This window comes from Oxyura jamaicensis, chromosome 3 (assembly GCF_011077185.1).
Source record: "Oxyura jamaicensis isolate SHBP4307 breed ruddy duck chromosome 3, BPBGC_Ojam_1.0, whole genome shotgun sequence".
NCBI classification, from domain to species: Eukaryota; Metazoa; Chordata; class Aves; order Anseriformes; family Anatidae; genus Oxyura; species Oxyura jamaicensis.
Window position 1 is genome coordinate 42,541,255 of NC_048895.1, and position 26,379 is coordinate 42,567,633.

The following is a 26,379-nucleotide window of genomic DNA, read 5'->3' on the forward strand; positions in this document are numbered from 1 at the left end:
ACAAGATTTTCCAATTGTGTTCCATTATCAATTTAACATGAGCAGTCGCTTTCTAGTATTTTAAGCGGATGGTTTTGAACTCCATGTACTTTGGAGACTTGCAAGGACTTTTTAGCACTTTCTGCATTAACAACTTTTCAGTGCCCTGCAAAATGTCACCTTAAGGATGTGCAAGTATTTTGTCCACTTTGCTGCTGAACAAATCTATCACTTCAAATCATGGAAGGAACCACATGTTCCCAGGCCGAGAAAGTGGTGGTTGTACATCAAACGGAATGGTCACAACCTGGGTATTTGTGTGTCAGGGAAATAACTTAATGTGTTACTTAAGCTTACAGTGTCTCAAGTGGTGCTCTTGCACTGATATTGATAGAATTAATCAGATAAACAGTAATGGCCTGAGGAAATCCTGAATGTGTAGAGCTTATTCAGCGTTATGGAGGCGTAGTGGAGATAAAGTGAATCCTAACTTAAGCTCTGCCTAATGTGACAGATGGTAGTTTAGGCAGTTCTTACTACCAGGTTCAGCTCTGTGAACTATTTGAGAAAATACAGATTTTTTACAAGAAATGATTTTTAGGGATGGACACAGATGTATAAACCACATCAGTTTCAGCTAAGGAAAGAACAGAAGGGGTTGTTTCACATTTGTATCTTTCTTATTTCATGCAGATGGTGTGTTGCAAATACTGGTTAGGCTGGGTAACTTCTTTAGAAGATACCAGTCTTTAAAGGAAGGGTTTTTTTAGTTTTATTGCTGTAAGTAGAATATCTAAAAAGGTCATGGTTACACCTGTAGTACTTTATTGGAGTAGAAGGACACAGGGTTTTGTAGTTCAGGTGCAATAAATCAGTTGCCTCCCAAGTAGAACAGTTAGTAAACCCATATGCTTGTTGTCTTCAACACATAGACTTGGGGCCTACAGCTAACAGAAACGTGAGCTGAAGATGTGATCAGCAGCAGAATGGGTGAGGCTGGTCATCTTTGTGTTACAAGTTTACTTTAGACCTAGCTAATTAATACTTAGTGGAAGGCCTGTTTACATTTTGTGTTACATCCCTCGCAAAGATGTATACTGGGTCCATGTGGTATAGCTGAATTGATACTTAAAATAAATGTGGAATCAATAGCAAGTCTTCAGCTTCTAGTTGTGTTGTCAGCCAAAAGCTGAAGGTCAAACTCAGATTCTCCTTTTGGCTAATACAGAAAGTGACTTTTTGCATACAGAATGACCTGGTATATGCCAGCTATGAAGTTTTGGTTTGCTAAAATCAGTACACATTTAGTAGTTAAGAATCAATAAATGCAAATGTGTTTTTAATGATCTTATTGGACCAACCAAAGCGTTTGACTAAAGGAGTTGCTTTTTAGTCTCTTGTTATGAGCTCACACTGTTCTCCCACTAGTTTTTAGTACTGACCTATTGTGTATAATACTGGATTAGCAAGGGGGAAGTATTGTTGAACCATTGCTCAGAATACATGTATTGTTTGAAGACACTTCTGCGTACATACTTAAAATGGAGATGTTGAGGTTGGTATTTTTTAACAATGAGAACAGATTCTCTGTAACAGAGTTACTGAAATATCCCCTGTTTATTTAAAGCATTTTTATATTCACAGAGTTGGTGATAATACTGTTCAGAAGGTGCTTATACTCTCTGAATGGTGCTAAATCTTGGTGCTCAAAGTTCTATTTTGATTCCAAACTACGTGTTTGATCAAAAGAAGCTATGCTTCAGTGTGTAAATGTAAATCCTTTTTTTTTTTTTCAAGAGGTACTTCATGGAGAGGAATTGGTTTAACCATGATACTGTGTTTCTAATATTAGATGAATCCCTTCTAGAGTACAGATGTCTTATTATCCTGATGGATGATGCATGTGGAATTGCTTGAAAGATGTTTTTTCCCCTTAAAAACTGTTTTGACAAACACATGAGCTAAGGTAATTAACATTGCTTGAAATAGTATGTGAGACCATGCTCAGACAGAGGAATGCAGCATCCATGCCACTGGAATCTTGGCTGCCAGAGATTAATAGTGTTCATTAGTTCAAGAGGTGCTTTTTTCAGTTTTCTCCTATCTTGTGTCCAACTGTGAAGTGTGATTCTTCTTCTAGTGTGAAACAGGTTATCATTAACCTAAGACTTATCTGATTGTAGAAGGACCTAAATGTTCCTTAAAGGTTGAAGTACTAAGACTGCAGTACTCGGTGTGGCTAGATATTTGCTGTAAAAGTATGCATTACCTGGATAGTTCTTCTCTTCGAGCCAGTTTGAAAAATAGGAATGGAAGTGCTGTTTGCTCGCTTGCCTTTTGAACTACGAGTTTGCTTCAAGAGCAAGCCAGAAGAGGGGGGTTTACTTGCCAATAAGTTAGCCTAGAATACAAAGTGGATTCTCAGCTATATAGTGTCATTCCTGTTCTCTAAAGCAACGGTGAGCAATGATATTCAGAGCCAGAAGCTGAAGTAGGGGAAAAACTGGGGAGAAGTGTTGATGAAATCCTACAGAACTGTGCAACATCTCATCCTGAATGAATCTTTCTATATTGATTTCATTATTTCAATATCACTTTCTAATATTTATTTTAGGACAAGACCAGAGTTGTGTCTCCTATTATTGATGTAATTAATATGGACAACTTCCAGTACGTGGGGGCGTCAGCTGATTTAAAAGGCGGTATGTACCTGTACTGGAATACAAATACAAAATAAAAAAGCATCAAGAATCAAAGCTCATAATCACTGCAGTTGTGGGATGGGCTGTTAACATACTGCTCTTCCCTTTTGCATTTCTAGCTTAATTTCTAGATGTCAGTTGTTTCTCTAAGCTTGGATTTTAATTGGCCTTATTGTCTTCTACTTTAAAACAGTTCATTTTTATTATATGAATTCTTATTAATTTATGCTGCCTTTTACCAATGTGCAAGAGTCACTCTAATGTTTGTAGCCCTGTGTATGTGTCAGAAGAAGCTTATGGCCAGATCTTATAATTCTCTTTTTAGATAAGACAGGCTTTAATTGCTATCTAGTTTAGAAGTCCATCAGCAATGCAGTACCTATGAGTTTTTTTCAAGATGCTGGTTTGCGTAATTAAATGCTTCTGAAAAAGCAGAAACTTTGGTATGTGCTTAAAAAAATAAATGTTTTTGTTAGTGATGATCTGTAATTAGTAGGAGAGTAAAATGTGACCTTAAATTTGTGGTGTTTGTACCTTTACTGTTACAAAACTTCCTGTTAAATTCAGTTTAGAAATGTTACAGTTTCACTGGTTAGTGTAAACTGTTGACAGCAAATAATAAAAAGTTTTGTGAAGCCCTCCAAAAATAATTGTTCCTCTGCTTTCCCAAAAGAGGGAGGGCAGGGCAACCACATGATAAAATCCTTATTCATTACAAGTTTTTAATTTTTTTTTTTCACTGTTAGCAGGAATCTAACATTGAAAATAGCTGTCTTCACCTCCTCCCCCCAATTGTTCCTGCAGCCCTGGAAACTGTCTGCATAACAGATATAAGATGAGCTACAATATAGAAATTACATGGTGCTGTTCCCATGTTGTTTCAGCTTTTTCTGAATGGGCTCTCTTGAGTGGGGAAGGGAAAATCAATTTCAGGCCCGTTCTGTCTGTGACATCCAAGTCCAGACCTGGCCACCAAGTGTTCATTTCAGTAAACCCAAATGAAAGTAATATTTGCATAATGTTGCGTATGCTTCAAGTTCCAGTCATGACCTGGAGGTGAGAGTTTCTATACCCTTTTAATTAATGTTCTGAAAGAATGCCTACACTGGATATATTCACAATATGCTAATATATAATACTATGCTATTATCTGTGTGCCAGCTTTATTAAAACCTTAAGGCTTTTACCCAATCTACTCATTATACAGCAAGTATGGAAATCTCTATACCATTATGTGGCTCTTATTGTTGTCTGCAGTAGGAGGAGGAGTTTTCATTGAAACCTTTGATTGGTTCCTGTGGGGTTCATGCTCTTTAATTCTTCCCAACTGAAGTGGGAGAGAATTGAGAGATCATTTTACTTCTTACTGCTTTTCATGCTTCATCTATGGATCTATTTCCCATTTTTTTTTAAGCGCTCATTTTCTCCCGTCATACACAATAGAAATAGATCCTTTAAAGTGCATTGAGCCTCTGTACCTCAGTACTGAGGAGTGAAAAGCTGCTTTTTAACAACATGTTTTTTACATAGCAATATCCAAATACTATTTGGGGTATGTTGAAATGTGAATAATATATTCCTTTTCAGTTCCTGAAGGACAGATTAGCGCATGAGGGGCACTACAGCATTTGGCATCACAGGACATTTTCACTGGGGCCAAATCTAAACATGGAAATCAAACCACGCTTTCAACCTTAGATATAGTATCTCTGTGACTGAAGCATGGAGAGTTGAGACAGCTGGGACAGCATTTGTGCCTGGTCTGTTTTCCAAAAGACTTAATCACCCAAGGCAAGCCATCCAGCAAATTCTACAGAGGACAGGGCTGAAATAATTCCCAAGTCCGGCCACTTCTAACTACGTGTACTTTGAGCTACAAATTCGTTGTGGAGGGGAGGAGGCTTGCAAAACGGTTTACACCCTGAGAAGCACTTTAATTACAGAAATAAATTGTAGTTAACAGAGACCTAATCATTTAGGTTGTGCCTATCATGCAATTTACCCATGATAGAATTTCATACTGGATATGCGCTTGTATTTAAAAATAGTTCTTTTACAGCACTACTGATACTATCTCATTGAGTGCAGTTTTTTCCCAGACTCAGTGAAAATGGAGACGGAAAAAACATTTTCATGGGTAGACAATTTATACACTTGTTCTGAGTTAGCAACACTGTGCTGCGCTCCAAAAGAGACCCCTTGTGTTCACTAGGGTGTACGTAACACTATCTCTACCACTTGTGCTGTAGAACAGTAGTTTTTTTTTTCAGGTTTTCACAGATGCAAGTAATTTTGCTGGGTATGTATGATGAAATGAGACTTAACTGCATGGAAATATTGGAGTTCGTTTTTCTTTTCAAGCTGGAGGCTTTGCATTGCTATAAATTGTAGCCGTTTTGCTACTTGGAGTTTTGTAGTATTTAGATGGTCTTTCATTTTTACAGTGCCACACCTTATGAAGTGCTCAAACCTGTAGAGGAAGACTTGGCATACATGTTGTAAAGACTGTTTAGGATAACTTCTGTATTGTGTGTGTGAGTCATAAGTATTTTGGGAGTTGAAAAACTAAATAATTTTAATTTCAAACTCTCCACCTCAGTCCTTACCATTCACATTTATTGGTGCATACAAACAGCCTGTAGGACTATAATTGTTGTCTGTTTAGCTATTTTTTTCCCACTTCCCCACAAAATAATTGCTTTATCTTCATGCTAGAGAAAGAAAACTTGACATCTGTGCAACAGAAATCTGGAAATCATTCATTACATTACCTCATCGGATCTAAATGCTTTTGGCAGCAGGCAGTCTGTATGAGGCTGATTTGCTAGGCATATTGGGAGAGTGCTGTGTAGCCTTTGTAGTTCTTTGGTAGAGGTTCATACTTAATGGTCTAGCCCAGATCAAAAATAGTTAGAAAGTGTTTCCTGTAGTTGGGTCATCTTATACTGGCTGTGTTTCTTGTATCATTGCCTAAATGATGGTGTTTTAAACTGTTAGCAGGTAGAAAACTGCTGGAGGTGACCTATCGGTCTTGTTTGTACTGGTGATCTGTTTTCCTGTGCTTTTAACTCATAAAAGGTCCAGACCTTCTCCTGCTGTGCATGCAGATGCATGTACCTGCATAAGAAGAGTAAGATTTCAGGCTCTCCAGCACTTATCCTGGGTTTAAAAATGGTGTATTTAGGAGAGTGCAGCAGAAAAGGATGACCTTAAATGAATGTTAATAAGAGAATTGGGAGCTACATAATCTATTGCAACCTTTGTGATAAAGAACTGCTGCTGATAGAGTACAGAGTAGTGTATTAAGTTTGTGTAAGTGTAAATGTAAGCATAGAAGTCTAGAAATGTAATTGTACAGTAAGAACTGTTGAGAGCAATTGTAATGGGATGAAGATTCTCATATGATGTCCAATACAACTTATGCATGAATCCAGTATCTCATGTTTAAGGCTTTCTCATTTGTTGAATGGGTTTCTTACTTTGTGTAATAGATGACAACAAGAGAAATCATTTTTTTTTTTAATATTTGAGATTTAATTTTTTATTCTGTCCAACTTTACCTTTTTTTTGTCTCCTCCTCATTTGTTTTCTACCCATAAGATTGTACAAATTAAAAATTTTAACTTAAATTTCAGTTCCAAGTGGTTTGGGTCAACATTGTTACTACAACTTGAATGACCACTGTCTTTTTAACATCCTACTTACTGTCTATCATTTTCTTCTTAAAGGTTTTGACTGGAACCTGGTGTTCAAATGGGATTATATGACACCAGAGCAAAGAAGAGCACGGCAAGGAAACCCAGTTGCTCCCATAAAGTGCGTCTATACTGCTTGTTCTCCCTTTGATAGACAATGTTTTATTTTTTTTTGAGTAAAAGAAACCTACTGATCCATTTTCATGGGACTCTGTTCCTGTCAGAGCACTTCATTGAAAGTGGATTGGTGTTGGTTAGTTTATCTGATGAAGATTTAAATACAGAATAAATCATGTAGAGTGTAACATTGCTTCAGGACATTAGAAGAATATAGCTTGAAGCAGAGTGTACCTCTAATACTGTTCATGTAACTATTACTTTTGCGCATGTTGCATCTCCAAAACAGACTAAAGCTAATATTTCTAGTTAGGGAGGTTTGAATAGAAACACTACTTTGCTAATTATAAACTCCAATACCAAAAAACAGACACAGTCTGTAGTGTAGAATTTGCATCCTTTGTTTTCCCATAAGAAAGAAGGAGAAAATTAAGTCAACTTCCTTGTCTGTAATATTTTTACTTTAAATGTAATGCAATGAGATATAGCCATATATTTTCAGTTAGACTTGACATAGATTTAATAATAGAATTTGATTCAGGACTAAGTAGTCGGTGACTAAACAAAGCTAGAACTCATTTTCTCAGTCTGAAAATGAATATTTTCCATAGCTTTCAGGAATATGGAAACTTCCTTCATATTTATGTAGCCTTCTGAGACTCTCTAATTATTAAAAAAACAAACAAACAACACCAACAAACAAAAAAGACCACCCATCTTTAAAGGTCACTGCTAGATTATCTTACCTTAACAAAAAACAGATATCAAGCATATCAAAATTAAACACAAAATCGTATGTTTTGACAGCTTGAAATATAGCATCAGTTTCAATATTTTATTGCTGGCACATATTCCCAGTCTTTAAATAGACATCTTGGGAGCCAAATGGAAATTCGGAAATTGACTCAGAAGCTGAATGGTGGTCATGGTTCTGTATTTGCCATAGCAATGTTGTATGATGGTATGCAGACAAGCGTTGAAGTGATAGATGTAAACATAGTTGCCTTTGAAAACATTGCATTTTTTTTCAAGGATGTATTAAACTTGAGATGCAAATAGATACCTCCCAGTTCATGGTTCTATAAGTTTTTAATTTTCCTTGTCTGTTTAGGACACCCATGATAGCTGGCGGGCTGTTTGTGATGGATAAATCCTATTTTGAAGAACTAGGAAAGTATGACATGATGATGGATGTTTGGGGTGGAGAAAACTTAGGTAAGTGTATCATTTACCATTGGATCACTTTTGAAATAAAGCACTTTTCAACTTTATCTTTACTGTCATGGATTCCTGGTCTTTGTGGTTTTGTGTGGAGAGGATTAAGAAACAGAGTTAAAACTTCAGGTGCATTACTGTCAACACCCAAAATGTCAACACTCATCAACAAAAGAATTAAAACAGGGTAGGAATTGTAAACTAAGTATGAGGAAATGCAAGTATTTGCTCACTGCACAGTAAAAAAAAAAAAAAAAAGGAATGAAAGTTGGCTTGCAGAAAACCCACCACCAACAATGTAGAGAGGGAATTAACTCCAAAAATGATACCTTGTTTTGAAAGTCATCATTTTCTAATGTTATAGATTAAAATACAATAATGTTTAAATGCTGACAACTTTTTGATATTTGAAATATATTTGATATTTGAAACTTAATGACAAGCAGGATGTAGGAGATTATGGGTTTAATGTACTTACATGTTAAGAAATTAATGGAAGCTTAGCTAACTGAAGAATGGTCTGTTATTTATCATTGATCAAACTATATTGCTTGACACATCACCTTAGTGTTTTATACCCATATTTTAGCCCAACACAATCATTATGATTGAGAAGGCATTTTTGTTGTAATTCCTTATTTTCAGATATGGAAGTGAGTGGGATTTGGGGGAAGGAGGAGAGGCCAAGAGAACTTGCACATTAGGCATTGCTTCTTTGACCTTGTGGTTAGATTTAGCATTAGTAGGGTCATTTAGCTCTCTGCATAACAGTATTGTGGAATGACTTTTTCAGCTAAGACTGGTATACTTGTATTAAAAATGATCTAGGAGGAGCCGAACTCTGCAACTTCTCAAGACTTGCAGCATGTCATGAACTTTTCAAGGTAGAGATGCATCTCAGATGTTCTAAATAGTGTGTTTTAGGACCAGTTCTAAGGATTAAAACTTTTCTATTGCATGTGCAATCTACAAAATCCTAAAATTCCGTGAACTCGTGTAAAGAACTTGAAGGCTGGAAGATACATCCTTACGGTCTGACCTTTCTTTTCAATACTCAAACATTTGCATGTTCTGAACAATTACTTTATATTTCTATTCTCCACCTTCCATTTTGGCTGCATATGACTGAATTGTAGAAATTTGAACATCATAAATGTTCTTTGTTTTTTAAAACATCCTGGAAAGTCATTGGATAAGCTTACTACGGCAATACTTGCATTCTCTGAGAACCTCTTTTACCACTAGAGCTCTTAAATATTTGATTAGCTGTAAGTATGTACTTGAGTGACTGAGTTTTTCTTGAAAATTTAGCAGCTGCTTGTATGCTTTGGTAATTGAGGACTTGATAGCAGTAAAAGGCACAAGCAGCAGTTCCATACTCTAGGTGAAAAGTCTGTATGCAAAGAGCTGTTTGCTTCTACTGCATTCCGTTCCCCCTTCCTCTACCATGGGAGGAAGGAGATGGAGACTTTGGGGTGCCTTTTCTCTACTGCTTGAAAAAGCAAAGTCAGACAGGAGACAGCTGATGATTTGTTCATAGCTGCAAGATTAATGGAAGGTGTGTAAAAATTGCATGGTGTATTTAATTGTCAATAAATGACATATACCAGATAGTGGAAATCTGTGATGTGCAGTTTAAAATCTAATATGTCCGCTTTTATGGCCTCTTCATTCTCCAGAATACATCTCGATCAGTCTCTTGATGTTACATGCAAATGATCTGCTAGGTGGACTTGCAAAATAGTTTAAACATATTTATATTTTATAAGACTTTGCATTTTTCCTTCAAGCATGTACAAAGCATTTGAGATCTTTTTTTCATGTTAGTGTAGGTTTGACTTTACCAATTCCAAGTCGGGCTTGCAGTATTTTGCCTACAGTCTAATTCATATATTAGCCAAATGATTGTTTTAACCATGAAGAGATGGTGCATTTTCACATTGTTTCCAAATTTGACTGATTACATATGCTTGTTGTATAGAACAGATGAAGGTTTGTTCAGTGTTGTGTTGAGTTATAGAGCTATGTTCTGGGCATTTATGGAAAGAGAACTAATCAAATGACAAAGCATTAACATACACAGTAGAAGAAGCTATGAATAATGAAAAATTGATACGCAAGGCATTTCTAAACTGCATCTGGAATAGTTTTTCAGCACGTATATCCATGTCATGATCAGATCATTAATGAAGATGATAGTGATGTTTTGGTTTAAACATTCAAAAATAATCATTTTAAAAAGAAAGGCCTTTAAGCATATTGCGTTGACCTTTATTTTTATCCAGAATCTCCCATCTCTTCGCTTCAGAGGGATATACTTCCCAATACTTAATCTCCCAGTTACCTTTCACTAAGCACCATCCTAGCCTCACTGCATGTAACAAACGCTCACATTGGACTGATCACTGTCTGAACTTTGTAGCAAAACTCCAGAAATTATAAAACTCCATAAATTATGCTTCAAAGTGATATAAGAAAATTATTACTTCTCTGCTCAATTTCAGCACTGTGGGATCAAATTTGAGCTGGACAGGGGAAAGCCTGAAGTCTTTTATCTGTGTAGTTTATTCTGGTAGAAATATAAAAGTGCTTTTGTTACTAACTTGTTTGATAGAAACATTGACCAGTCATTTGTTGTAATTATTTTTGTCATTCTAGCTCAAAGTAAGAGAAGATTAAAGTGCTGTGAAAAATGTACAACAAGAATGTCAGTTCAGTTGCTTCTAAAATTCATTTTGCCTATTGTTTCACATTAATTCAACTTGAAAATCAAGGTCGTAAGTTATTGCCAAAGACAATGTTATTGCCTATTAATATTTTTGGAAGATTATCTGTCTACAGATAGGACTATGTAGATTGTTTAGAATTCATGAATATCCCTAGCTGGCCTTGATGCAATAGAAATTATTATTGAAGTAAAACAAATACGAAGCAATCTGTGTAAAAGCAATGGCCATTCGGGAGAAAAGCACTTATCTTGCTTTGTCAATGTTTTAAATCACAGCACCGTTTTTTTTTCCTCTGGTCAGACGTGCTCTCTATAGTTTTTTATACTTTAATTTTAGAAATGATGCTGGGTTTTGTGACTTTTTTTATTTGTGTATGTGGGAGGAAGGCTTCTGGAGGAAGAATGGCACTTAGTGTAGTCTTAAAAGTAGACACTGAAATAGAGCTGCTTAGTGTTTGTGTGTGTGGTTTTTGTATCAAATCTGTGGCAAGGTATCAAGGGGTGGTGAAGAGGTTTGAAACTAAGGCTAGGAGTTGGTGACCAGTAGCAGCTGCTAGGCTAAAGAGGGAAATAATCAAAACTAAGAAAATGCTACTGGAAGCACCCGTGTGCTTACTAGGAATGAATGAAGAAAAGTTTTCTGTCAGCAGGGGGTAACTTGTGCTGACAGTTGTCCAAGCTGAGAAATATGCAACAATATTTCTGTATCTTTGTCTTCACTGGCAAGGTAAGCTTACTAGATTGGCTTAGAAGCGTATAGTCCATAGCCTTCAGTTTATATATGTCACCTGTTTATTCAGTCTTTCTCAAATCAAGATTGACTTGCTATAACTTCTTCCACTGTCAGCATTTGGGAGTGTTTATCAGATATGTCAGCAGCTCAAAACTGTTGATTGTTTTATCATGCCTTGAATATGTCTGTGTTCTATTTCATCTTTAGGTGATTTCTTTTAAAAAAGATCATTAATTTATGTTAAGTGTTTCTACTATTGCTTAACATTTAGATAAAGCACAGTAATAGAACATAAGCCTGTCCTATCTGTGAATTTGGAGAATACTGGGTAACCTTAAATGAGAGAAGACATACAGTTTTCCTTCCAAGTTAATACAGTTATTTCTTCTGAACTTGAAGAATAATGAAGTAGAATGCTCAGATATGCCTTTGTTTTATCCTGGAATTTCTAAAAAAAAAAAAAAAAAAAAAAGTAAATATATTTATCTTCACAGCAATATTCATGTTTCCTGTAAATAATACCCTGTGAAATTATATTATTTAGCGATGTTGGTGTTTCATGTTTTCTTCGCAGAGATCTCATTCCGAGTTTGGCAATGTGGTGGGAGCCTAGAAATCATCCCTTGCAGCAGAGTTGGTCACGTATTCCGCAAACAGCACCCATACACGTTTCCTGGAGGGAGCGGTACCGTATTTGCAAGGTAATTCTTAGTCTGACTGTCAGTTAAATAGCAATGTTTAGGATTTCTTCAAATGATCAGCAGGTGGCAGTAATTTCATTTTAAGGACCTTTTCCTTAAAGGAAGCTGATGATTTTGAGGCAGCTATGCAGACTGAGAGAAGAATCTTAAATTGTTTTTTAAAAAAGAGGAAATTTGTAGTAGAGGCAGACAGAAAATATGGAGAAGGAAATGATTAACTTTGCTTTCAATCAATTTTGAGATATATAAATGATTGTGTAGACAGAATCTGGTATTTATGCCAGACTGTTGAAAGCTTCATTCTATATCATATCTCCCCTTCTTGTAACAAGATTAAAATGCTTTTTTTTATAGACCCAAGAAGCCGCAGTATTAAGAACTGAAATTAACATGTGTTAATTTTGCTGTTGGTTTAATGCGTGGCAGTAGCTGGAATGCTGAACTATTTCCACAGTTGCTCTTCTGTGGAATGAGAACAGCAACCGTGATGCATGTTCATAGTGTTTTAAGTCATGTGGTTAAAGGCACTGCATGATTGTATGACATGTTTTGACCAAGGCTCTGTCAGTTCTACCTGAAGCATCTGTGTAGATTTTGGTTTAAAGCATTGGACTCCATGCTCAGAGGCCTGAAAGAGTATAAGTAAGAGCTAAAAGTTCCATGAGTTAAGAGCTGGAAATCATTTATTTATCCTCAAAGAGTATGGAACCCTAACACTGTTTAACATGAAACAGCACAGAGCACTGTTGTGCTCTGTTTGGAAGAAAGTTCCAAGCTGCCAATATATTTGGAATAGTGTTTCACCATAGGCTGAGGAATCACCTTGGAGGTATAAATTGTTCTTTTCCATGTTGGCTATGCCAGCAATGTGATACTAATGAATTTAAGTCTGCTAAAAGAAAGTCACAGTCTTGATTTCTTCCAGTAGTGATAGTAGGGATTTTTCTGGTCCCCTCTTCTGAGTTCTGTATTTTATGCTACCATGAAAATGAATAACAGTACTTGTGGGAAAGCAAAAGCTAGTGATGAAGTATCCTCTCTTAATGTGTAGTGAAGTATCCTCTCTGCCAGTTTAGAGTACTGGAATATCCTGAGCAGGAAGGGACCCACAAGGTTCATTGAGTCCAGCTCCTGGCTCCACACAGGACTGCCAAAAAAATCAGACCATATGTCTGAGAGCATTGTCCAAATGCTTCTTGAACTCTGTCAGGCTCAGTGCTATGACCGCTGCCCTGTCCCAGTGCCCAACCACCCTCTTGGTGAAGAACCTTTCCCTAACATCCAATCTGAACTTCCCCTATATATATATATAGTGTGTGTGCCAGGAGGATAGAAGGATCTACCCATTAAACCATATTATGTAGGTTTAAGAAACAACTGTTTTAGTCTTACAGTAGGTTTTAAAATGTTGGTGTCATAACAAGGATCAAGGTTAATAAATAATATGGTTAATAAAGCTGTGCAGTTTTCCTACTCTGCAGCTTTTTCTGTCTTTGGTCTGTTGCCAAGATGCTGCTTTTCTTGTGATCTTAAATAGGTACTTAAACATAACTCATCTGAAAAGCAAGAAAAGGGTCTGGCTGTATGTGTGCAAGAATAGAGCATGCATCAGAAATATATTAGCAGTGGCTGAAGATGCTGAATTTATACTGTGGTTAAAACATTTAGATTTTGTTGCTGTGGAGTCAAATAATCGTTGTAATTTGATCACTCAAATGTCCTGACGGCTACTACAGGCTTTTTAGTATCATTTTGCTTTCCAGTCACTTGTGTTCAAAATGACTTGAAAAAGAGTTCCCACCTGGATGTGAATGATGAGGACAACTAAAGCCTACAAACTAGCATCTTGGGAACTTGCATCCCTTTCCAGATCTCTTTCTCTGTGGGCTGTTTATTGCCTTTGTCTGCTGAGATGTCTGAAACGCTGCAATGCCATTAAAGTTCTCTGTTTCATTGGAGTTATTTTTGAATTGACCTAGAAAACTTGCATATCACTTAAAAGCAGGGTTGACAAGTTGCTGTATAGTTAAAGGTCATGTTTCCTCCTCAGTCAGCTGTCTCATATGTCAAACTAATATAACAAAGCTCCTTTAAACAGACAAAGCAGTGATAGAATGAGAAACCTAGGGTAGCATGATACCCTCACAGTGCAGATATTATGAGATACATGTGGGACCTTGGTGCCAAGAAACTTGGTGCACAGAATCCATGCTGATTGTGCAACTGGGACTTATTAGATTATACAGTCATCTGTCCCTTAACTGTAGGTAACTTGTTATGGAGTGCACTGGATAAGCTTCCTATTTTTAGCTGTGTGCATTGCCTTTGGGCAGCCAAAACAGATTGATTCTGGATGAGAGACTGGGAGCTCAGTATTGTGAGAGGAGAGAGGGGATGACTTCCTGGCTGTGTGGTGTCGGCAGACACAGCTTGCATCTGGCAGGATTTACTAGATCAGTTTAGCTTTGCTGCGTGAGGACCAGCTGCTTTAACATGCAACTTCATTTGAGCTAATAAACCTTGCAGACCCCAGTCTGGTCTGTGCAGACCCAGCTCTAATGGCGTGATGCTAAGTTTCATTATCTGTGGTTTCATGTAAGTGCTGAATTTTATCCTGGCTATTTCTGCCTTCTGAATTGGAAAGAGTAATATTAAAGTTGTTGGCTGACAGTGTTTACTTTGGTTGCTCAAGATGAACTTACTGCCAAATGTAAAATAAGCTTCAGTGTTGCAAGTGAAATAAGACTTTTTCTAAGCATAAAATTACGAACAAAATAAGTAAATGAGTTTTACATAGACATAGAAGCCAGGGGGTGGAAAAGCCTTACCATTTTGCTGTCCAAAAGGAGATTTAAAGACACCAGCTGCATAAAGACAGAAATCTTAGATGTTTCATTAGAAGTAAAGAATCTTGGTTATTTTTTCCCCTGCATTTACAATAATAATTACTCTGAGTTTTAAAGTATTAGAAGTATTTTCTAATTACTGTCTCTCCTCTGTTACTTCAGCTGCAGCAGACTTGCTTGGTTCATAGCCTTAAATGTCACAACAGCTTATGTCGTCTTGGAATGTTGAGTGCTATACTGGTAATAGTGAGATGCAGACTGAATGTGTTGCCAAAGTTAGCATATCTGTTTTCAGCAAGGTAAAACACACTATTGAATACGGCCAATTGTTGAGATTTTCTGTTTCTAATTAGCTTGCTTATCCAGATAAAGACTCACAGAATTTGGTTTCTGTCAGGTTATTCTTATTAAAACAAACAAAAACATTATCTGAAGCTTACAGAAAGATCTTCAAGACGTATTAAATTCCAGATGAAAAATGAAGTAGTGAAGAGCGTGGAAAAGGCACAAGTCTTGTTCTAAATGCATAGATTTCAGTTGTGTGACTTTCGAATGGTTTTCTGTAATGTGGGTCTTTAATAGGGAATCAATCTTCTGCCTGGCTTGAGGCAGCTGACTATGTAGCACTAGGGAGGATTAAAATCAAACCAAGAATAAACTGTTTAATTGCAGCTGGAGAAAAATATAACCTATATTTAATATGCTTGTCTCTAGAAATACACGCAGGGCAGCAGAAGTATGGATGGATGAATACAAAAACTTCTATTATGCAGCAGTGCCTTCAGCCAGAAATGTACCTTATGGCAAGTAAGTCACAACTGCTTCTTTCTCTTCCTCATTTATTCTTCACAAAGCACTGCCTTCTGAGTTAAAAGCAGTGCTGGATCTCATGTTATCTCTTTAAGATGTAGTTCTACTGAGAAACTTGAGTTTCCTCTATGTTCACTAATGTATATAAATACAACAGCCAGACTTTGAAAACTGTTCCTTTTTTACCCCTCTTGTAGTATTCAAAGCCGAATGGAACTCAGAAAGAGACTTAACTGCAAGCCCTTCAAGTGGTATCTTGAAAATGTTTATCCTGAGTTGCGGTGAGTTTCAGCTGAATCTGCAATAGCATGGACTTCTTTATTTGCCTTCCCCAGAAATCACTGGTTTCTCTTTCCACTTCCTTGGAAGTAAAAGATATTTTTAAAAATTTATTTGTGAAAAAAGTCCATCATGTAGGCTTATTTTCTTTCAGTTTTGTCAGTTCTATTCTTAAAAATGCACTTTTTCTAAATAATCTGTTTCTTTTTCACTTAAATGCAACTGCAGCTTTAGTTGCAGTATTCTAGAGAACAGTGTCCAAAGAAATAAACTTATCTGAGCCTGGAGTTAGTCACCTACATAGGCTGTTTGCTTGAACACACACTGTCTTCTGTTGCCTTCTCTTCTTTTTAAGGCTTTGCCTTCACCTAACCACGTGCCTATCTGAGTGAGAAGACTGAATCTCAGTATGGTATAAGTAACACAAGTTAGCAGATACCAATGCTTGTGAAATTTACAAGGCTTTGTTAAATGCATTGGTCCAAGAAGCTGGGTGGTCTTCTTTATTGTCTCTTACTCTGTCAGTGGGTAACCGCTAACCTTTATGCACATGCATAAACAGAAATGAGTGGTAACATCACCAATACTTTCTGTAAAATGAGTCAACACTTAGAGCATTAACACAATACATGACACAAATTGAAATTTGCTGCTTTAGAATGCATCTAACTAATGAAAAATCCTCAAAGATCCTCAAAACTTGTCACTTTTTGAATAAAAAGGTTTTGTTCAATAGCCTCCTACTATGTAAGTCTGTCAGATCTGAGTCTCTAAACTAGTTTGTCTGTCAACTGAGTATTGGCAACGTGGCTCATACGAATACTTATCTTTTTTTTCCTCCTGGGGGCACTGTGTCAGTAAAGTTAGATAACTACTAGTGGCATACAGGCTGGGAATGCAAGACCATCAGCTGTTACAGCCCTAGTAAAACTTGTGAAGAACCACACATACTAAAGGGTCTCATAAACCAGGATGATGCTGAGGAAGGAAGTTACTCTTTATTTTCTCTTAAAAGTGCCAGACGATATTTATTTTTGTTTCATTTGCCAGAAGAAATATGTCCTGTAAGCTCTGCTAGAAAATGTGCTGCAACAAGCATTACTGGAGTGTAATGTTACCTTATTCTGTTATCTCTCTTGTGCTCATTCTGTTGGGTTGAATTATTGCATTATAATCTGAAGTTTTTAAAGGAGTTTGTATGCCCTTGCTTTATTGTGGGGCAGACAGACCATAAGTTCATATCAAACAAGTGTACTCTGAATGCATTTGCCGAGGTATTTCAAGACTATGTGAATTCCAGTTTATGCAGCTGTATAAAGAGATACCAGGAAAACGCTTATTTTCTTCAACACTGTTTCTAGAACTTCAATAAAAACAGTTTGGGAGAAATGTAGCGTGTTATATTTCTGATAGCTTGGCTGAAAAAAAAAACACAGCACAACAAATAAGAAGGCTTGATGACCTTAAGTGATAGAATTAAGACTTAAGTGACCTCAAATTATATTGTCACCTTTTAATTTACTTGTTGTACTGAGTTTATAAGAGAAAACAAGGATGAACATAGAAATCTTTTTGTATTCCATTCTACGCTTCAAAGTTTGTTTTATCCATGTTATCAAATAATTGCCTTCAATCTTCAAAAGACAACTGAAATTTTCAAATCAGTCATCATTCATCTTTAACATCTCATCTTAAAAATAATCAAGTATTAAAAAATAAAATATTTAAGCAGATATTTCTGGTTTTATTTTAGGGTACCTGATCATCAAGATATAGCTTTCGGGGCTTTGCAGCAGGGTACCAATTGCCTTGATACTTTGGGCCATTTTGCAGATGGTGTTGTTGGAGTTTATGAATGTCATAACGCTGGGGGAAACCAGGTCTGTATGCTATCGATTTTTTTTTTTTTCCCAAAATGCAATCTTAAGAAGAAAGGAAAAAATAAAGTAAAATTAAAACCAACTCAAGCAGGTACTGTGTACTGGTGATAGGTACCTAAACCCAGATGAACAGAACAGTTGTTATTTAGTCTGTTAATAATTTCTCCCTCAAATTTAATTTTGTATGCCTTCAGGTTTAGAATCTCATCACAGAAATTGATTCAGTCTGCATCAGATTATCCACTTCCTTTCTTTCCATTAATATTTATTTTTATACTAGCAGCCAGTAACATCCTTCCAAGAAATTTTATACTTTTATAGAAAGCTTTTATCCATGAATTCGTATATTTGATTCGGGGGGGAACTATTTCTTAAAAGATGTATTGTTAAGTATATGACCTAAGGTCAGTTAAATGGTCAGAATGTGTTACTGTGATGCCTTATTATGGCAGTGGCATGTGAAAAAATCTTAAATTCCTGTTCAGCTCTTCTGAAAACAGGAGTGCCTAGATTTCATCTCTTATTCACTCACAGTAAAGGGGGTGTTTCACCATATCTTTTTCAATGCTATTCTAAAACTAATGGAAAATACGTAAATCTGTAGATGGGAACCAAATGAGATTAACTATTGTGAAGAATCTAATTATACAGTTGTGACTTCATCACCATTAACAAAATATGTGAATATGTGCTCACAGTTTTTTTTGTGCTACTTTGTCAGTAAACTTTTCAGAACCAATGTGATTATTAATTTTACATTCATATCTTATAATCAAGAGCATCTATTAGAATAGAAGGCTTACTAATTAAGATCCACTGTTGAAAGAGTTTGCATCAGAATTTTGCTCTGACTTAAAAGGAGAAAACCCTACAATCAGATGAAGCCTAAAATATATTATTTCAGGCATGTATCATGTTGATTTGAATTGCCATTGTATATATGATACGCCTCTCTTCCATATCATTAAAGAATATATTTGGGGAGGCTTTTTCTGGTGTCTTTGTGAAAATGTACTCATCTCTTCAGAGCACCACAATGTGTTTTTTTTTTTTTTTTTTTTTTTTTTAGAAGAAAGGGTGGACGTGTCAAGAATAGCCTTGGTGCATAAATCTTGGAAGCTTCTCATTAATCTTATATATTCTCTATAGATGCATGAAGTTCTTTCAAACTCTCCCCTTCCAAATCTGACCCTCTCTTTTGTGTAGTTTCTTCTGTGAAGATGACGTTTAAAAAGTAATATATGCTTGTTCTGAACCGTGTGACAAGGCATTCAAACAGATTAGGAAGCAGAACAGGTCAAAATGGATTTTTATGTCCACACAGAATTTGTACTGGATTGGCGGAATGAACAGAGTGACCTTAGCATGGGATGAGGATGAGGAGCAAACCGGAATCTTTCCTATGTGTTTTGCAGCTATTCTTACTGAGAGTGAGGGTACTCAGCTACTATAGGATGTGGAGACCACCTATGAAGGGCTATCACATTGTCTTCAGCAGCAGAGCTTGGAACTTCTATGAAGCTGTAGCTTTGGCTTTTAAATGTGTTATGTTCTTGTGTGATTGCTGGTTTGTCTGAAGTTCTTCTGGTCTGCTGATGGAAGGGTGAAAATGTAGAAATCAGTATTTTTTAAGACTCTTACTTTTACTGACTGCAGGGTCCTTGAACTCCATGTTTTTACCACTACCCTGTTAATATTTTAATGTCATTGAGTATAATTCTTATAAGGGTGGCATCTGTTTCAGTAGCATTTGCAATTCTTTCTTGATAAGCTCTAAAAATATTTGCTTAATTCCTTAAATTCTTAAAAGTGGCTATTAATGATACTCATTGACATTGTACAAACTGTTTGGAACTGAGAAGAAAAGTAATTTTGCTGGCAAGTGAGGTTAGAACAGAATATGCTGAGCTGGGAGGGATCCCCAAGGATCATTGAGTCCAACTCTTGACTCTACACAGGACCACCCCGGAATCAAACCATATGAATGAGAGCATCATCCAAATGCTTCTTGAATTCCCTGGGAAGCTTGTTCCAGTGCTCAGCCACCCTCTCAGTGAAGAGCTCTTTCCTAACACCTAGTCTCAATATGGTGAAAAAGTATTTTATGTATGGAGGGTGGAAGGAAAAGCTTTTAGTGTATGGTTTTGAGAGACAAGTAAGGGGTTATGCAGAGTTCTGCCTTTTTGTTTCTCATAATTGTTGTTATTCTAGTAGTTGCATTATATGACCCATCTAATGACTTGCTGCTAGGCTTCCTACCTCTGTGGTGGTGATTACTTGCAATTGCATGGGAGAGGAGTCTGACTGTTTCCTGAGCATCTGTTCTCAAAGGAATTTAATCACTGTTAAAGCTACAGAGTTTAAGTGATCATGCAAGCTAAACATTTAGTTATGGTATCATAAAATAAGCTAAAAAAATGGGCTGGGATTAGTCATCTAATTTCTTTTGAAACACTCATTCTTTGCAAAATAACACTTAAAAAGTGTAGTCAAACTTGGCCCTGTTTAGCTAGGGTTTTGTATTACACAACTCTGAATCCTCTTTAGTCACTGAAGAAAAGTTAACTTTTCCTTTTTAAGTAGCAATGAGCATGAGTTGGATAACTAGTGTGGCTTCAGTGAGAGAAGAAATCAGCTTTCTCCCTCCAAGGACAATAAGACAGAGACTGATCTGGGTCATGGAGACCAAACTGAAGGGTGAGATGCATGGAGAGAGTCCAACCACTAGGGCAAGATCAGGACCTGTGTAGGAGGACACAGATCAAACAAGCTGGGCAACAGTGCATGTAGAATGGCTTTTCTTTTATGAGAAATGGCATTTAAAAATGTATTTTAAAGAAATTCTCTTGCATGTCATGCTTCGGGTAGGAAGTGTCAATCTCCTGCTACCCTTTGGTTTGACTGTCTTGTGTTTTGCTTTCTGGTGGTCTGTCATATTAAGAACTTCTGTTTTCCCCCATAACACACATGCATTATTTATTTTTTTGGATAGAGTGACCATTGCAGCAGCCCAAGTGATTATTTTTTTGTGTAAAATTTCTATATCTGTCCACACACTATCTATGTAGAATATACACAGAAGTACAGCTGGATAGATAACTTGCCTTAAAAAAAGGACCTGTGTGACTTCCTGTTGTACTTCTGTAAAGCCAGTAGAGGGAGTACTCAGCTAGCCCAGCCCAGAGTTGATTTGGGGAAACTGGAAGAATTACTGTCTGAAAAGCACTGTTTTTTCATCTCCCGCTCTGTGGGAAACAATGAACTGTTCTAATGTTCATACTGAGCCATTCACAGAAGTTTAACGTGTGCTGTGGTTGCAGAAATAGCAGGTGCACCCTGAGCATGTGTTAGTAATGTGATTGTGTATGCTGATTTTTATTTTTTCATCCTTTTTTTTTTTTTTTTAGGAATGGGCCTTAACAAAGGACAAGTCAGTGAAACACATGGATTTGTGCCTTACTGTTGTGGACAGAGCACCTGGTTCACTAATAAAACTTCAGGGCTGTAGGGAAAATGACAGCAGACAGGTTAGTATGGCATGGATATACTATGCAAATGGTGGGAAAACAAGGGTTGTGAATGAGAGTGCAAGAAAATGCACTGGTAATTGTATATTCTTCTAACCATTATAGAGAGACACCTGCTGTGTCTCTCTATTGTTTGTATATGTAAAATCAGGGTGTGTTATGTCGGGGCAGAACAGCAGTAACCATCTTGTATATTGACCTTCCTTTTTATAAGCCAGTAACAATCTTACTGTCAATATAGAGCTGTTATCTCAACTGGCCATACATAGAGGTCTCATGCAGCAGCACTGATGCATGACAGTCTTCAACTATTTTGGTGGTTTTACCCTGCTAGGTGCTGAAATCCACCACAACCACTCTCTCACTTCCCCTCCTTAAACAACAAAGGGGAGAAAATACAATGGAAAGGGCTTGAGTTGAGATAAGGACAGGGAGATCACTCAACTATTATCATCACAGTCAAAACATAGGGAGATTAATTTATTTGTTATCACTAGTGGACTGGAACAGTGAGAAACCAAAAGCAAACCTTCTTCCCTCTTCCATGTCCTCCCCTTCCTCCAGGCCACATCCACCTGCTCCACCGGGGGCTCCTCCATGGGCTGCAGCATGGAGATCTGCTCCAGATCTGGGCTGCAGGGGGACAGCCTGCTCCACCAGGGGCCTCTCCACAGGCCACAGGGGAACTGCTGGGGCAGTTTCTGGGCCCTTCTCACAGAGCCTGCTCCTGCAGCAGGCCACCTGCCACCAAAACCTTACCACATAAATTCAATACAACTATCACGTACATTTTCTGAAATAAAATACTTAATTTCTTGATGTATTTTGGAAAGGCCTTCTTGAGTGAAGTTTGAAGACAATGTAGTCTGTCTCAGGGGAGTTGTTTAGCTTTGCTTTCTTGTCGGCAGTGACCTGTTTGCAGCAGCACTAGATTCCCTTGGTGCACTGTTACTAATGCAGCATTACTTCATTTATTTCCTGTGCCTGAGGAAAATCACATTTGCAAAGACATACCATCTTTGCTACCTTGTCATGTAACAAATTCATCTGTTTCTGCTAAGTCATCAGTTCTGATCTTCTGCCACCTTCCTTGCTTCTGTATCCCAATATTTGCAAACAGATCACTGAAATGTTGATTCCTTGATGAAGAAAGAATATTCTTGTCGCTTTTCAGATAAAGAAACCAAGGAAGCAACACTTCCTTTATAAGTTTATAAAGGTCTGCTTTAAACGCAGAATACAAGTTAAGTTCTAATGGAAAAATCTTTTTTTAACATCCTATAGTTGGGATTTACTCTATCCATGGCATTGCCTTGGGCAACAGAGCTTGTGACAGACAAACAGTTTGTGCTTATATATAATTGAAGGGCATCTGATTTCTAGACTTCTCTAAGGTTGCCTTTGGTAATTGTGCTTCTTAATTTTTTACATTCATAACAGTAGTAGCGGTGATATTGTGGGTGGGTTTTGTGACTCTTTATTTTCTTTGTCAAGCCAAAGGTTTCGCAAAACTGAACATGGTGTGACAGCGTATTTGAGAAGTGCTGAAGTAGAGAGAAATGACTTGGTGTATTTTGTATCTAATTCAGTTCATTTGCTGAATGAATAGTTGCTTTGGCAAGGCTTGCCATAATTCATATACCCTAATTCAACGATTGTCTAAATCATGTACTATAATTGCAGTGTTCACAGCTCTCCCAAACACAAGCCAGGGAAGCACATGAAGACTCCAAAGGACAGGATGTAGAACACATCCTCTTCCTGCATTTACAGCTCAGTAACTTTATTTTCTCTTGCAGAAATGGGAACAAATTGAAAGCAACTCTAAACTGAGGCACGTTGGCAGCAACCTCTGTCTAGACAGCCGAAATGCCAAAAATGGTGGTCTCACCGTTGAGATCTGCAGTCCCTCTTTGTCACAACAGTGGAAATTCACACTTAATCTGCAGCAGTAGAAGAACTTACAAGCAAAATGCTGTCTCAATTCATAGACATTGGGCAAAGTTTTGATTGAATTACTGATGTATTTCTTAAAACTTTCCACGGAACTTATATACCTCAGTATTCCATCTTTATCTGAAAGTAGGAGAGTGCTGAAGCAGACACCAGGGAATCGGTGGACTTGGAGCACTGCAAAGATTTCACTGAACATGGCTGCAGCACAGTTCCTTCTTGGTGTGAAGACTTTAACAGTTCCTTTCTGTCTTCAGTGACGTACTTGCACAGCAGATAATTAACTCTAGGAACAACTGATGTATGATAGAAAAAGGATCTCAAAAAAACACCTATGGGGAACAGGGGGTGGGAGGGAGGGTGGGAAAAATTACTAGGAGAAGGTCATTTGAAATTTCCATTTGCATAGAAATCATCGTTTGTTGTTTCCAGAAACAGAAGTGTCATTTTGAAGGGTTTTTTTTCCTGTGTGTACTTGGTAATTTGAATATGAACTTTTCTATGATGGACTCTAAATATAAATATATAAAAATATATATATTGTCAGCTCCCAATGATTTATATCAATTTACATCACCCTATAACTATCAACGAATTCATTGATGTATGTATAACCAGAAATAGGATCGGAATGCTAGGAGAGTGAAACTCAATGAAGGTGTGGATTTTGTGCAGCTGAGTATGATGTCCATGCTAACACTGGATGCTTTTGCTTTGCAAGCTGGATCTACTTCTTAATGCTTTGCCCTCACTGGAGATCATGAAACTCAGGAGGAGAAAGAAAATAGCAGAATAAGCCAATGCATCTGCACAGATGATTACTTGGATTGTTTATTCCTACTTCGAAATTCATCACATGCGCTCTGGATATCGTTAATCTTGTACTTGATATTTGTGTTCATCATTTCTGTAATATTATGTTCTTAAAAATACTTCCTTTGTTAAAAAATTGTACGAACAGTCCAGATCTTTCACAGATGCAGCCATGTGGGTTCAGCACAATTTTATTCTGGGCCCTAATCAGAAAAAAATTCTCTCTCAAGCTCCCCTTTTGAATTCTAAGATGGAATAGTAATGTCACTGTTGACAGCACAAGGTCTGAATTTTAATTTGCAAGGATGAGCAGCTAAGTAATCTCTCTGAATTGCACTTGCTTAATTTATAGGCCTACTACTGCGGTATTCCCCCCCCCTTTTTTTTTTCATTAAATGAGGCTTTTGAATGTATTCAGGCTTGGCTCTGGGAATCAGTCTGGATACCAGCAGATCCTCTATGGTGTTTTTAACCATAAACCCATGCATTTTTACAGCTTCAATCCAGCTGATGTCATTTTTATATTAAAATAATATTGTCAAAGTTAACCTCAATTTCAATCTGTCCTTTCTTATATCTGCATAGACTATTTACTATTTTTATTAAAAGCAAATGCTTCATTTAGCTTTTAAAATGAAAAAGGTGAATAACTAGTTCCAGTACTAACAAGTGACAGAGCATCAACCAAAAAAAATAAGAGTGCAGACACGCTAGGAAGTGGGTTTGGAAAGATACGGATCTCGGGGGAGAAAAATGTAAGGGTTGATGATAAAGAGAAGAAAACCATTTGCTGTACTGTATAATGCTGATACAGTTCCCTTCTTTCTTTGATTCTGGAAGTAGAATAGTTCCTGAATTTTCAGTTTCCTCTGGCTGCATCTATATAGTAGGTGTAGAAGTGGTACTCTTATGGGCAAAATGACTTTGCCAGTCAGCACGCCCACAAATATCTTGTCTCATCTCTGAAGTTATGACCTGCAAGTACCTGCGTACCTTTTGGATGGGGACATTAAATAGAGCTTCTCCCATCTATCATCTGACTTTTTAATAGAGATAATTAATACTTTTTTTTTGCTTCTTCACAGTCTACTTTCCCCAAATCTAGCCTATTTTAGAGGCCATGCAGCGGATAAACTAGTTTTCAGCTTTGTCCCTCCCTATCTGTAGTCTTTTAACCTAGGTGAGAACTTGAGGAACGTGATTCATAAACATAGCAGTAGATTTCTTAATATTCTGGAGAATAAACACTGATATATGGGCTCAGCAGCAAGTCAGTTGTTGGAGGTTTTGAAAAACAGAATTTAGAAGAAAAAACACTCAACTGCCATGGATATATTTCCACTTGCAACTTTAATTATAGTAAACAGTGCTAACCGAAATCAGCAGTTACAACTCTGAATATTGACCTGCCTTTTAACTCTGAGGCAGAACTGAAAGTAAAAAATCATTATTCCACCTTTAGTGTCAACTGGTATTATATTAAAGTAGGAATATTGTCGCTAATTCCCCATGGATGCTGTGCATAGGGGTCTTAATATAGGAGCTGTATGCTAAAGACAGCATTACTTTTCTTTCAGAGAACAGACAAGAAGTGGTATCCTTTTGTTATGTTTACATGACAGTGTGCCAAAGTTACGTACTGTGATTTTAGGGGTTTTTAATGTTTAAGAAATTTGCCCATTTGAAAGATAAATTAAGAGCCCTTGAAGCAAATTGTGATGGAGTCTTCTGAGAACTTTTCTTACTGTCTTCAGAGCAAGAATGGTGATATTGTTTGTTTTGCAGATTTTCAAAACATAGTTTGGAAACTGTTTTTTCAGTTGGTTTGAAAAGTCTGCTGTACAGAGCTTGTACTTTGTTCATTTTATAGATGGAAACCATCCTTGAAAAATTGTTTAACTTAAATAAAGAAGAATGCTTTATAGATAAATGCGTGGTGGTTAATGTAAATTAGTAAAACCAAGAAGTCTGCCTGGAGCTTGTAAATGGTAGCAGTTTTCAAATGCTTCAGTTCACTTGGTTGTTTCATAAAGCTCCTGTTCTAAAAGTATGTATACGTGGTTACATATCTGTGTTTAAGAAGAGAAGGTGTTTGTATTTAATATGATAGCTTTGAGAAAATTGTCTTTTTTTAGAAGCTATTTCTGAAGCTATTTCTCATTGAGTGAGTTGACTCCAAGTGTAGTCACCTGAAAATACACCATTAAGGTACTTCGCCCACCCTGGCCCAGTTAAGTCTAATCTTCTCAAGACTAATGCCTCTCTTCACTTCCATAAACTACTATTCCAAGTATGATGGGCTTGCTTCAGCCTGGAAGAACTCAAGGAAGATGATTGCAGCAACAGCTCTTGTAGTTGATTGGAGTCCCTGCCCTCATCTGCTCATGCTGGCTTTCTCTGC

General features: G+C 37.0%; 1 protein-coding gene across 1 annotated transcript in view; it reads left to right on the top strand.

Annotated features, from left to right (window-relative positions):
* Positions 1-25,908, top strand: part of GALNT2 (polypeptide N-acetylgalactosaminyltransferase 2) — a 92,123-nt gene extending 66,215 nt beyond the window's left edge. Inside the window, exons 8-16 of the mRNA XM_035321203.1 lie at positions 2,594-2,681; positions 6,410-6,497; positions 7,605-7,708; positions 11,744-11,870; positions 15,431-15,523; positions 15,724-15,807; positions 17,559-17,685; positions 21,093-21,212; positions 23,012-25,908. Coding sequence (XP_035177094.1) covers positions 2,594-2,681; positions 6,410-6,497; positions 7,605-7,708; positions 11,744-11,870; positions 15,431-15,523; positions 15,724-15,807; positions 17,559-17,685; positions 21,093-21,212; positions 23,012-23,167 — 987 coding nt within the window. The 3' untranslated portion in view covers positions 23,168-25,908. The remainder of the gene's footprint in view (positions 1-2,593; positions 2,682-6,409; positions 6,498-7,604; positions 7,709-11,743; positions 11,871-15,430; positions 15,524-15,723; positions 15,808-17,558; positions 17,686-21,092; positions 21,213-23,011) is intronic.
* The last annotated feature ends 471 nt before the right edge of the window (positions 25,909-26,379 follow it).